Raw genomic sequence first — 12,597 nt, 5'->3', positions numbered from 1 at the left:
GGCATATTTTTTATCACATGAAAAGTGATAATTCAGTGCTACCCAGATTTCTATATTCTGCTGGTCAGATTATAGGTAGACAGTTCTGTTTGATTCTCAGAACCTCACTGGAAGAGGAACTCAGACAAAATACAACATTTTCAAAAGAGATTCACCCGGATAGGGAAGGTTTTGAAAACCAGGTACCCAAGGAACAGATGAAGGAATTAGTGATAGTCTGGGTAAGAAAAGATTTGGCAGGGAGAGGAGTAATAGGGAACAACTGTCTATAAATATTCAAAAAGTTGTACTGTTTTGACTTGATTAGTTTGGTCTCAGAGGGCACTGCAATGAAAGTATCTCCTGAACTTTCTTTATCCCCATTAGTGGAGGAAAAAATTCCCCCAGGATACTGCGAAAATTGGCTGCCCTTTAAGGAAGGTGTTTAAGCAGACTTTGAACGACCTCTTGGTTGAGGCAGATGAGTAGCTACATTAGATGATTATTACCACTCCTTCTGACCAGCAGTTTATATGATAATAATAGTTTAGGAACCATCCTTTACACAATATCAACTTTCCAATATTAAATATTGTTTCATTGTAGTTGTGGCTAGGTATTATGGACAGTAACTCATCAAGGGTAAGACTTATACTGTCAGCTATTTACACAAAGAAGCACCAAGTAAGTGTGGTTTGGCCACTGATGGCTGAACTGCCTGAAATCTAACCCAAAATGCTGTAGGTTCTGCTCATGGTAACCTTCCATTTAGTGTCTAATACACAGCTGCAAATGATTTTACCCTACCGTTTAGAATTCTGCAGAGTGGGATAACCCACAAGAGTATGACAGAGGGTTATAGCATCTTGTGTATGGTTCCCGGGATGTATACACGATCTTTCTCAATGCCCTGGCCAAATCTAAGCCTCTATACTACTGCAAATGGTATTTTGAAAAATAAATATATTATTATCCTAGATTTTGTAGTAACATAAAAGAAGCTAATTTTATCTCACTAGGTACACTGTGCCAATAATCTCACCACCAGTATCTCTTCCCCAGATTAAAATGGTATGAATATTAACCACTTTGTATAAAGAATGTTAACAAGTGTTTGGCATTGTGACTATAAAGCATTAAACTCCAGATTTAGTAACATATATTCCTTCCAAAAGTCAGTAGTTCTACCCTTTTGAAGACTGTCTTCCTCCATCACTCTTGTTGAGCTTAGAAGCCAAACTATGCAGTGGAGACTTGTTCAAGTAATCCAAATTCAGTAATCCAAATTCACTTCCCTGCATTGCCTCTGCCCCATCAAACCTCATTTGTTCTAGCTTCCTTCTGTTCCACTGCATTGCATTCTGACTGAACAAGGTGAAGCTTTGTAAGTATTTCCACTATTATGTGTTGCTGCCAGAGCTTTTAGTAAGAAATCAGGTTCAAATGAAAAGCAGCAAATGACCTGATGCTTGTATTATAGTAGGATTATGTCACTCTTTAATCCTTGTTTTAGAGTAATGTGTTTGACACTCAAATGTAAGCATTTCCTCTTGGATCTGTGTCTGATCTTCCTTGTTTGTGTTTTTGCAGCATCCCGTGTACTGTGTAAATGTTGTTGGGACCCAGAATGCTCATAACCTCATCACTGTCTCCACTGATGGCAAAATGTGTTCCTGGAGCCTGGACATGCTCTCAACTCCACAGGTGGGTTTGTTTTTCCCTACACATAACACCATCCTGGTTAAAAGAGATACCTACTTAATGGAACATAGTTCCTAAAAGCCAAAGCCTCACATCCTAGAGGAGCTAAAACCAATGGATGCACTTGAAAGACTAGGGCTTGCTTTCAGCAATCTTCTCTTGAAGCCAAAACCCATTTCCTTTACCACAAATCATGTAATTATTGTAATACATTAATCCTTAGGTCAGTTTCAAGTGAAAATGAAATAATCCATTCTAAATCATAGTAATTATGGAAGTTACCTGTGGTATGAATTGTACTTACCCTACAGCATTGTTGAATAGATGCAAACGAGGTTGGAGCTCAGCAGAGCAATCCCTTATGGGTACTTGCATTGGAGGGAAGGTAACCCAGCAAAACAGAAATCCAAGCCCTTGCTTGTATCCATAGCCTAGACAACAGCCTGTGTCTATGAAGAATTTATCAAACCATCTGTTTTCCCCTCTGGAATATTTGTTAGTATGGCTCCTGTCATTCCTTGCTCAGTAAATGAGAAGTCAAAAATGAAAAAGTTCCCAAGTCTGCAAACCAATACTGATTGCAACAATGGGAACCAAACAAAGGAATAGAAGTGGGAGAAGCTGTCAAAGGGAGGCGACTAAATGTAACTTGCAAGATATGCGTATGTAGACAAACACACAAGACATACGCATACACACATGAACACATACACACACACTTTTCCATATTTCTTTGTGTGAAAAAACAGTATTCACTATCCTGCAGCCAAAAACAACAGAGAAGAAGTCATTGTAGCCTTTGACCAAAATGTAAGGAAACATGAAGAAAACTGCAAAACGATATCTAGGAGATAATTCTCAATGTTAACATTCCCGTATTCTTTCCCAGGATAAAAACCCTAGAATGTCTGTCACACAATTTTAGAAGAAGTTAAAGTTTCAAAATGTACATAAGGAGACAGAGCACGGTGCTTCACACTTGTAATCCCAGCACTTTGGGAGGCCGAGGTGGGAGAATCATTTGAGCCTAGGAGTTCAAGACCAGCCTAGGCAACACAACTTTAGTTTTTCTACCAAAACTTAAAAAATTAGCTGGGTGTGGTAGCATATGTCTGTAGTCCAAGTTCCTTGGGAGGGTCAGGCAGGAGGATTGCTTGAGCCCAGGAGTTTGAGGTTGCAGTGAACTATTATCACACCACTGCACTCCAGTCTGGGTGACAGAGTGAGACTTTGTCTCTTCAAAAAATAATAATTGTTTTATTATACACACACACACACACACACACACGTACAAAAGGAAATATGGAAACTGTGAAGAACCAACCTCCTTTAAGTTTCCACAAAATACAGATGTAAAGAATACTAAGTTTTAAAAAATAATTTTAGGAAGGAAAAAGAGAGAGTGCTAATAAGCAGCTTACAATTGAAGTTCCTCTATTTTTGCTGATCTTTAACATTATAGAGGCCTGGAGGGATTAGTATTTTATGTCTTTGTCTTAAAATTCTCAGTAATGTTTTGTTTTCTTTTAAAAGCCTGGAGATTATAAACAGACATAAGAGCAAACCCCCTATTTAGGAATTTTTAATTGCCCATTTTGCTCATTACACGTATTTGTTTAGGTTAAAACCAGTCGTATGTTGGTTCTAAGTCCATTTGTATTAGTTTTAGCATGCTCACAGACTCCTGTGTCTCTACAAAGATGGAGGATTTCATGACATGGTTTCCATGGATGGCAGGGAGGAATAGGGGCATCTAACAGTTGTCCTGGTTTTCCTCTTTCCCAAGTGGGTAAAGGGACTTTTCCTCCTTGTTGCTAATTTTAGTGGCGAAGCAGATCACTGGATGATCCAGTTTTCCATATGACATAGTCACAGCATCCTCTCCCTTATCCCAGTTGCTCCCTATGCATGGATATCACAAACTTTGAACACGTCACAGGATCAGAATTTGTCTGTGCTGCTTAGACTGTTAGCTTGCGCTTTCAATTTAATGGACTCCTTGGCCAAAATGATCATTCATTTGCACAAGAAAGAGTAAACTCTCAAGCAACTATAATGATATGATACCTCGGAATGATTTTTTTAAAAATTATTTCACACACACACAAAATAGGCTATTTGATGTAAATAGCCAGAAATACTCAGGGATATTAGTTATAATTGATTATTCTTTTCTGTCATTAAACTTAATTCAGCAGTATATCTTTTAAGATTAGGAATCTTTAATTCTCAATTAAAAAATCATATTATATAAAAGAAAGACTTCCATTTGCTATTTTAAATACGTATTTAAATATTGTTCTTTTCAGGCTTATAGCCTATTCACCCAATGGCTGCCCTGCATGAAATCTAGTCCCTGTTGAAATCTGGTTTTTATGACCTGAGTGACAACTTTCTGGTTTTAGTCCATGGAGGACACATACTCCTGCTTTGACAAATGTGCTTAGTACATCTGATATTAATACATGTGTATTCTCATGAACAATTGATTTTGAAAATGTTTGTAAATACAAGGGTATTGTGTGTTTTATTAAAGCCTGGAGCTGACAAGTGTAACCATTACAGTATTATCTTTAGTTTCTGCACCATTAGTTTCAAAATTCTCACCTGTCATCTCTGCCTGACTTAAGAAGCAGCAGCACAGGCTGATGAAATCCAGCCGGCCTGAAACCAGAGATCCACAGAAGCATGAATGTCAGGGGCAGTAAAGCATGGTTTCTGGCACAGCCGGGGTCTTTTGTAACGCTGTGTGAAAAGCAAACAGATGATTTAGCCAAATGATTTTTCCGTGCTATCTTTGGCATGGCAAGGAGTTGACAGATGGAAATGTAACCACACCATGTTTTGGTAGGAGAGCATGGAGCTGGTGTACAATAAGTCCAAGTCTGTCGCTGTTACCGGAATGGCTTTCCCAACAGGAGATGTCAATAACTTCGTGGTTGGCAGCGAGGAAGGTACAGTCTACACGGCTTGTCGTCATGGAAGGTGATTTTCTGTTTCCTTACTGATGACATGTTCTTCATTTCCGAAAGTCTGTTATCACATTCTGGATTTTAACCACCTTACATTTTGAGAAAACATCTCTGAAAAAATGGAAAGCACAACTTCAAGTCTTCATTATCTTAAAGAGCTACATCTGCTCTGGTCATTAGCTATTCATAAGTCTGTGGTGGTTCACACTGCCTTGAGGGAAAACAGCTGAAGCTTCTGAGCATATCATAACAGACCACTTGCACCTTCCCAACATCTCCGCATACCTTCAGGGTCTAGACATGTGCCCATCAGAGATAACAATCCCCAAATATTTCTTATCCCTCCTTGCCTCATTGAGTTTGTATACTCAACTTCTTTTACCAGGTCTAGCATTTCTCCCTTCTTGACCTGGTTAATTCCTCCTCATCATTCAAGAGTCAGCACAGAGATAATTCCATGTGAAACCTTTCCTGACTCTTGGGCAAAGAAAACCACTCCCACTTTTAAGTCCCATAGAATTTTCATTTCTTTTATTCATTCACTCTTCCAAGGAATATTTACTAAGAACCTACCATGTGCCAGGCACCATCAAAAGGATACATTAAAGAACAAGACAGACCTAGAGTTCATATTCTAGTTGAGGGTAAACTACTAATAATCAAATAAATATATAGTTTAGGATGATAAGTGCTATGGAGAAAATTAAAGTAGAATAAGTGAGATAGGACTATAGGCTGTCAAGTTGACAAATTCATGTTTTTTTAATGCTTCTACAATAGCATTAATCATATTTTAGTTTATTCATTCATCTGCCATTTTTCTCTTACTACATTATTTCCATTTCATCTTTGATTTCCTGCACAGTAGCTAGGACATAGTAAGTGAGGAGCTAATAATATATACTGGGGATAAAGAAATGATATATAATATAATCCATACAATCTAGAGAAGTGCCTTAAAACCCTTCCTCCCAGTCAGAGGGGTCAGAATAGAGTGAGTCACACAAACCACCGTGAAGTTCCCAGGTGATAGATAAGAACTCTACCTTAACTGAGAGATTCACAATGCCCCTGGAAGACAGAGTTGTCAGTATAAAGTGGAATCCAATAGTTTGGACTAGATTGTAAAATTGCATGCAAAGCTTAACAGTTGACCTCACATCTTTTGAAAGGGTCACTAGTTCACACCGGTGCTTAATTTCTGTTTTAATTTAGTAGTTCTTATTCCATTTATTTTTTTTTTTCATCTCTTGCACTCATCCCAGGCTATTAAGGTTTAATGAAGAACCACAAATTGTTCCAAGCTCATATCCCTGTGTTTCTGTGATCTGTAGAAATAACAAGCATCCATGGCTTAGCTGTGTGACTTTTTCCACTCAAACTATACAAGCTGTGATGTCCCTGCTGTTCTGCACATAGAAACAAGCAGTATTTGCCCCCTCACATGATTCAAACATGACTTAGGAAGATATGCCTCATGGTCCATTCCCAATGATCCTCCTTCATAAAAGCAGGCTAGAACCACACATTAAAGCTTTATCAAAGCATTAAAAAATTTGATAAAATTATTCATTTATAAATATATTTGTTGTATGCCTACTTTGAGCAAAGTGCATTGTTAGGTGCTACAAGGCCTGCAGACATCATGTAAGCCTGGTTTTTCTCTTCAAAAAAGCTGATGACAGTGGGAAAGATAAATACACTAACATCTGGAGCATGAGTAGAATGTCTTAAGTGGCACTAGAGACATAGAGAGTATAATAGGCCATACCTGGAGTCACAGCTTTATCTATATGTGTATTAGAGTCAACAGGGCATAGGTTCAGTTGACTTAACCCATGGTTTTACCTAGGTCCTTAATTATCTGCAAAGGCTATAGAATACATTCATTGATAATTTCCATGTAAAGGGAATAACATTTTACATGATGAACATTCTTGTTTTGTGGCTATTGTACTTTTTAAGCACTATCAGAATATGTACTTTGGTTCAAAAGAAGGGTCCCTGTGGCACACACCACAAATCTTTTTACAAGCTTAATTTTGCTTTTACATTGGTCCATCCATCTGAAATATAAAATACAGACCTTAGTAAAATTGTAACATAGCGGGCATTGGCTTTGTAGTCATTCTAAATGGGTCATATAGGTCTATGGGGGAGAAGCAGGGGATTGCTGTTTTTCGCCTAACATAGAGAAGGTGCAAATCCACTTCCATAAATTAAACAACGTCCTCATTTTGCACCCTATAAACCCTTTCAGGATGCTGTTAAGAGCAAGTGGAGTCTCACCAGGGGCCACTTCAAAGATCAGTTCCTCAGGTTCATTAGAACAAATTTAAATGATCATGTGTGGAACTGCTGTTAGCAGTTTCACTGGGCATAATTTTTGAGTGCCTGTTACATGGAACATGCGCTGCCGCACTTTGCTCATGATTCCAAATTTTGCTAAGCACATTGACATTTATTGGTGCTCCAGAGGCCCAAATGTTTTAATAACTGAACTCATTTTTATTCTTAGTGACATAATATTAGGATTCTACAATTCCTACATATTTGTCATATTTATAACCTTGTGCACATGAATATTTTAAATACAGCATTTTTGGTATGTTTTCTCACATCTTCCTGATTGTATATGATTGCATGCATAATACTAAGTGATAATAGAGGACTGCAAATAATACCAGCTTGTTAAATAAGCAATGTTTGTCGGTGTGTCATTTTTTAAATGTCTATCATTATTTCTCAAATGTGCTTCTCTCTTAAAAAAGGACTGAGACATAAGTTTGTCTGTTTTTATTAGCTAGCTTATTCAACAAATATCTTGAGCACTTACTATATGCCAGACACTTGGCAACAAGAAAGGCAAGATACCTGCCCATATGGAATTTACAAAGGATTTGTAAATCTCTCTTCTGTTTTCAGTAAAGAGAAAACATTATTTTCTCCATATTATATTTAAATTATGTGCATTATTTTGTGGTGACAAGGGTTTCCACAAAGTGTTACATTTGTAACTATGTTAACTGAATTTAAGAAATTTTCTCAAAAAAAAAAAAATGATTGTTTCTTCAAGGATAGATGGAGTTTTATAATCAGTAGGCTCTCCAAAAGGAGATAAAGCAGACCATGTGCAAAATGCTATCTCAAGAATAAAATAATCTTATAAATATAAAAACTTCTGAGACCGAAGTGTATTTGTTTCCATTAAAATAACTGCATCAACAATGATAGGCTTTGAGGAATTCCACAAAAGGAATTAAATAATAAATGTTGATATTAAATTCTGTATTTTAAAAAGATTACATTGCCCCACATTGTTTTTAAATAATCAAAACTAGGGTAACATATTTGCAAACAATTTCTTTCAGGATAACTGTAAAAATGATTTCATTTTGATGGTGTGTGGTTGTTCTAAATTATGGAGAAGTAATCATGCAGAGTTGAGGGGTTTTTTGTTTTGTTTTGTTTTTTAAGCAATCACTGCTTCTCAGAGGTCACTGGAATTCTGCTCATGTGTGCTTTTCCTACAGCAAAGCAGGTATTGGTGAGGTCTTTGAAGGTCACCAAGGGCCAGTGACAGGAATTAACTGCCACATGGCAGTGGGCCCAATCGACTTTTCTCACCTGTTTGTCACATCATCATTTGACTGGACTGTCAAACTGTGGACCACAAAGGTAAGAATATCTTGACTGAACTTCTCAGATATATTATAAGGGCTGAAGATGGTTTTTCATTCCCTGGAAACAGTTGTCCCTAAAGCCTCTTCCAGGCAACCTGGCACTGGGAATTCATATACCTTCTGGTGAGGCCAGTCTGCCCCAGAGCTAGTCCATTTTACTTATTTATTTTTATTTTTATTTTTATTTATTTATTTTCATTTTTATTTATTTATTTTTTTGAGACAGAGTCTCACTCTGTCGCCCAGGCTGAGGTTCAGTGGCCCGATCTTGGCTCACTACAAGCTTCGCCTCCCGGGTTCACGCCATTCTCCTGCCTCAGCCTCCCAAGTAGCTGGGACTACAGGCGTCCACCACCACACCGGGCTAATTTTTTTGTATTTTTAGTAGAGACAGGGTTTCACTGTGGTCTCGATCTCCTGACCTTGTGACCCACCCTCCTCGGCCTCCCAAAGTGCTGGGATTACAAGCGTGAGCCACAGCGCCCGGCCCATTTCACTTATTTTTAAACATATAGGTAATACTTGAAAACATTCTAATTATAAAAACTTCAAACAATTCAAATAATGATAAAGCTGCAGTCCTCCTCTACCAACCCCAACCCCATCCACAACATCTCCTTCACTGCCTGCACCTCAGTCCCCTCCCCAGAGGCAAACTTTTACCAGTTTCATGTCTATGTTCTGGAGCTTGGTGGTATCTGCTTACTTACATGTGTACCTGTGGAAATATATGATTTGGGACTTGGGTTCTTTTTTTGTTTGGTTCGTTGGTTGGTTGTTTATTTTTATTTTGAGCTGTTGGAGGTTTTTAAGCTGGTAAATGACCCTGTGTTATGTTTTAAAAGGTAATTCTGGCCGGGAGCAGTGGCTCACATCTGTAATCCCAGCATTTTGGGAGGCCGAGGTGGGTGGATCGCTTGAGGTCAGGAATTTGAGACCAGCCTGGCCAATATGGTGAAGCCCCATTTCTACTAAAAATACAAAAATTAGCCATGTATGGTGGCACATGTCCGTAGTCCCAGCTAGTCTGGAGGCTGAGGCAGGAAAATCGCTTGAACCTGGGAGGCAGAGGTTGCAGTGAGCCGAGATTGGGCCACTGCATTCCAGCCTGGGCGACAGAGCCAGACTCCATCTCAAAATAAAATAAAATAAAAGGTAATTCTGTCCATGCTTGAGAGCAAGAAGAAAAGCAGAGACCACTTGGAAGGAAGGCGCGGTAATCTAGGAAAGAAATAACGTTGACTTAAACCAGTAGTCTGAGATGGAGAGAAATAAATGAATTTGAGAACCATTTAAGAGATAAAACTCACAGAAATTGGTGATAGATTTGATAGAAGGAAGGTAGGAGATGGAGTCATCAGCAGATAACCTAGGTTTATGACCTGAGCAGCTGGTGAGTTGTAGCATTCACTGCACTGGAGAACAGCAGGGGAAGAACATGCTGACGAAGAGCTTTGCATATGCTGAGCTAAAGGTGCCCGGGAGGGGCATTCAAGATCTCATTTCAAGATCTCCATTAGGCAGTTTGATATGTGAGTCAGAAGAAGAGAGAGACCTCCCAGCAGCCTGTATGCACTAGAATAGCAGTGATCTTCGCAAGTGAGTGTATTTTTTTTTTTTTTTTACACGGTCTCACTCTGTTACCCAGGCTGGAGTGCAGTGGCACTATCTTGGCTCACTGCAGCCTCTGCCTCCCAGGTTCAAGTGTTTCTCCTGCCTCAACCTCCCTAGTAGCTGGGATTCCACAGCCCACATCACCACGCCTGGCTAATTTTTGTGTTTTTAGTTGAGATGGGGTTTCGCCATGTTGGCCGGGCTGGTCTCAAACTCCTGACCTCAAATGATGTGCTCGCCTTGGCCTCCCAAAGTGCTGGGATTACAGGCATGAGCCACACACCTGGCCCAGGAGTGGATTTTAAAAGAGACACTAACATGCAATCTGGAGGGAGAGCAATACTTAGGAAATAAACAGGAGAAATTGAACTAGAAAAGGAAGATTAAAAAGGAACCCAGGAAATAGAAGACAAATTAGAATTTTCTTTGTGGCTTCATGGGTATTAATGGAAAAAACCATGTCAAGAGGACAGAATTTGCTTTTAACTATATGAAAAGATAACAACCTTATTTATAAGAGAAATTAAAATTAAAACCAAGTTGAGAAACATATTTTCAACTATCAGATTGACAAAAATCTAAGTTTTGCAACACACTCTGTGATGAGGCCGAAATAAACCAGCTATTCTCATACATTGCCATTGGAAATGCAAAATGGCTCAACACTATGGAAGAGGATTTAGCAGTATCTAAAAATAATACATGTTTAACAGAACGATTTCCACTTCTAGGAATCTATGCCAAAGATATACTGCAAAAATAAGAAAGAAGACATATGCAGAAGGACATTCATTGAAAGATTACTTGAATAGCAAAAAAATGAATACAACTCAAAAATATCTATCAATAGAGTGCTGGGTGAATCAAAAGTACGGTACCTCCACCCAAGGGAGTAATATTATTGAGGTATAAGAAAAATGAAGAAAACTTCTATGTACTATTATGGAGTGGTCCCTAAGATACGTTTTTAAATGAGTAAAGCAAAGTGGAGAGAAGTGCAAATAGTATATTGTATATTATCATTGTTTATAATTATATTAATATATACTTAGAAGTTGAAAGGATAAACACAAAAGTTACTTATAGGAAGACGGGAAGCTAAAAGAAAAAAATAATAGCTAGCTTATTTGAATATACCTTATTTTTACATTTGATTTTGGAACCATGTAAATATTTTACATAGTTATAAAAGAAAATGAAATAAATTTAAAAATTAATTCCTAAAAAATTTAAAGTAACATGAATCAACCTTAATGTGGTTCAAATGGGTAGCAAAATTCATTAAAGAATGATTTGAAGTGACTTTAAAATGCTATATGTTTGGTATACATTCCTAACCGGGTTATATTTTAACAATTTTTTTAAACTACCAAAAAAATAAATAAGAAAGATCTAAACTACTTCTAGTACTCATATTGCTGGTCATCACATTTCTACTGTTATCCTGAGACCTTTGTATTTGTATGATAACATAAGTTAAATTACTATGTTGGTGTCATTGAGAACTGAGATTATCAGCTTGGTTGGAAGGAGATACAGACTCATGCAGTTAAGTAACAATTCTGTAGTAATCCTGAATCTGAATGGGAAGTATAAGAACTCATGGCATGTATTATCTTTCAATATAAAAGGATACATATTCACTGCTCTGACCACAAAAAGATCTAGGAACAGTGACCAGTTCAGTAGCAGTGACCTTCCTGATGCCCAGGATGTGCTCCCCAAATACAAATCAAGGAAACCAGGGATCCCAGAAGAAATTACTGATTGTAGGTGTGGAGCAGGAAAGGTATAAAATAAACTGAGATTATTTTATTATAACAAGCAAAAATGCTACCAAACACTACAAAGTTTTTGTCAAAGGACTTGGAAGCCAGGTTGAGTAAGCTTCTTTTGGCACTGACAACATTGATAAGAGTAATAGATTCATGAGTTCGTAACAATACTGAAGAAAACAAACAAATAAAAAACCTCATTGGCCACCTATGGAGAATACTAGGTAAACAAACTCACCAGTGAGTAAATGAAAGAATCACACATTTAGTCCGTCTTTTCTATATGAATTGTGTTTCAGGGTTACTAAATCATTGATGAGGGGACATTTTCTTTACAGCATTTCAGCTAATATAGGAATAAAAAATGGGCCGGGCACTGTGGCTCACCCCTGTAATCCCAGCACTTTGGGAGGAGATCGAGACCATCCTGCCCAACATAGTGAATACTTGTCTCTACTAAAAATATAAAAGTTAGCTGGGCATGGTGAGGTGTGTCTATAATCTCAGCCACTAGGGAGGCTTGGGAGGCTGAGGCAGGAGAATCACTTGAACCAGGGAGTCGGAGGTTGTAGTGAACCGAGATCGTGCCACTGCACTCCAACCTGGTGACAGAGCAAGACTCCATCTCAAGAAAGGAAGGAAGGAAGAAAAGGAAGGAAGGAAGGAAGGAAGGAAGGAAGGAAAGAATTTGAAAATCACCATTTCACAAATACCATAATCTAGGCAATGATTATTGCTGACGATATTGTAAAAATAGAAACAACCTTTTTCATAATTATGGAAATACACAATACCACCTTTGAAGTAGGCTGACACCCAAAGTTGAATCTGAATCTTATCAATCCTCCAGATCTCTGAATTTAGAAGATACAG

The 12,597-nt window shown here is 38.0% G+C and overlaps 1 protein-coding gene across 9 annotated transcripts in view; it reads left to right on the top strand.

Moving 5' to 3' along the window:
- DYNC1I1 (dynein cytoplasmic 1 intermediate chain 1) overlaps window positions 1-12,597 on the top strand; it is a 342,240-nt gene that overhangs the window by 273,984 nt on the left and 55,659 nt on the right. For all 9 annotated transcript variants that reach the window (XR_002734626.2, XM_023226604.1, XM_023226602.1 and 6 more), the window contains 3 exons: window positions 1,570-1,683; window positions 4,532-4,665; window positions 8,186-8,330. Coding sequence is in view for 8 of the 9 variants with exons in the window: in XM_023226604.1 (XP_023082372.1) it covers window positions 1,570-1,683; window positions 4,532-4,665; window positions 8,186-8,330 (393 nt within the window). In the remaining variant the exon portion in view is untranslated. The remainder of the gene's footprint in view (window positions 1-1,569; window positions 1,684-4,531; window positions 4,666-8,185; window positions 8,331-12,597) is intronic.

This window comes from Piliocolobus tephrosceles, chromosome 8, assembly GCF_002776525.5.
Source record: "Piliocolobus tephrosceles isolate RC106 chromosome 8, ASM277652v3, whole genome shotgun sequence".
Classification (NCBI taxonomy): Eukaryota; Metazoa; Chordata; class Mammalia; order Primates; family Cercopithecidae; genus Piliocolobus; species Piliocolobus tephrosceles.
Note: the sequence above shows the minus strand (reverse complement) of the source record. Positions and strands in the feature narration are given on the sequence as shown.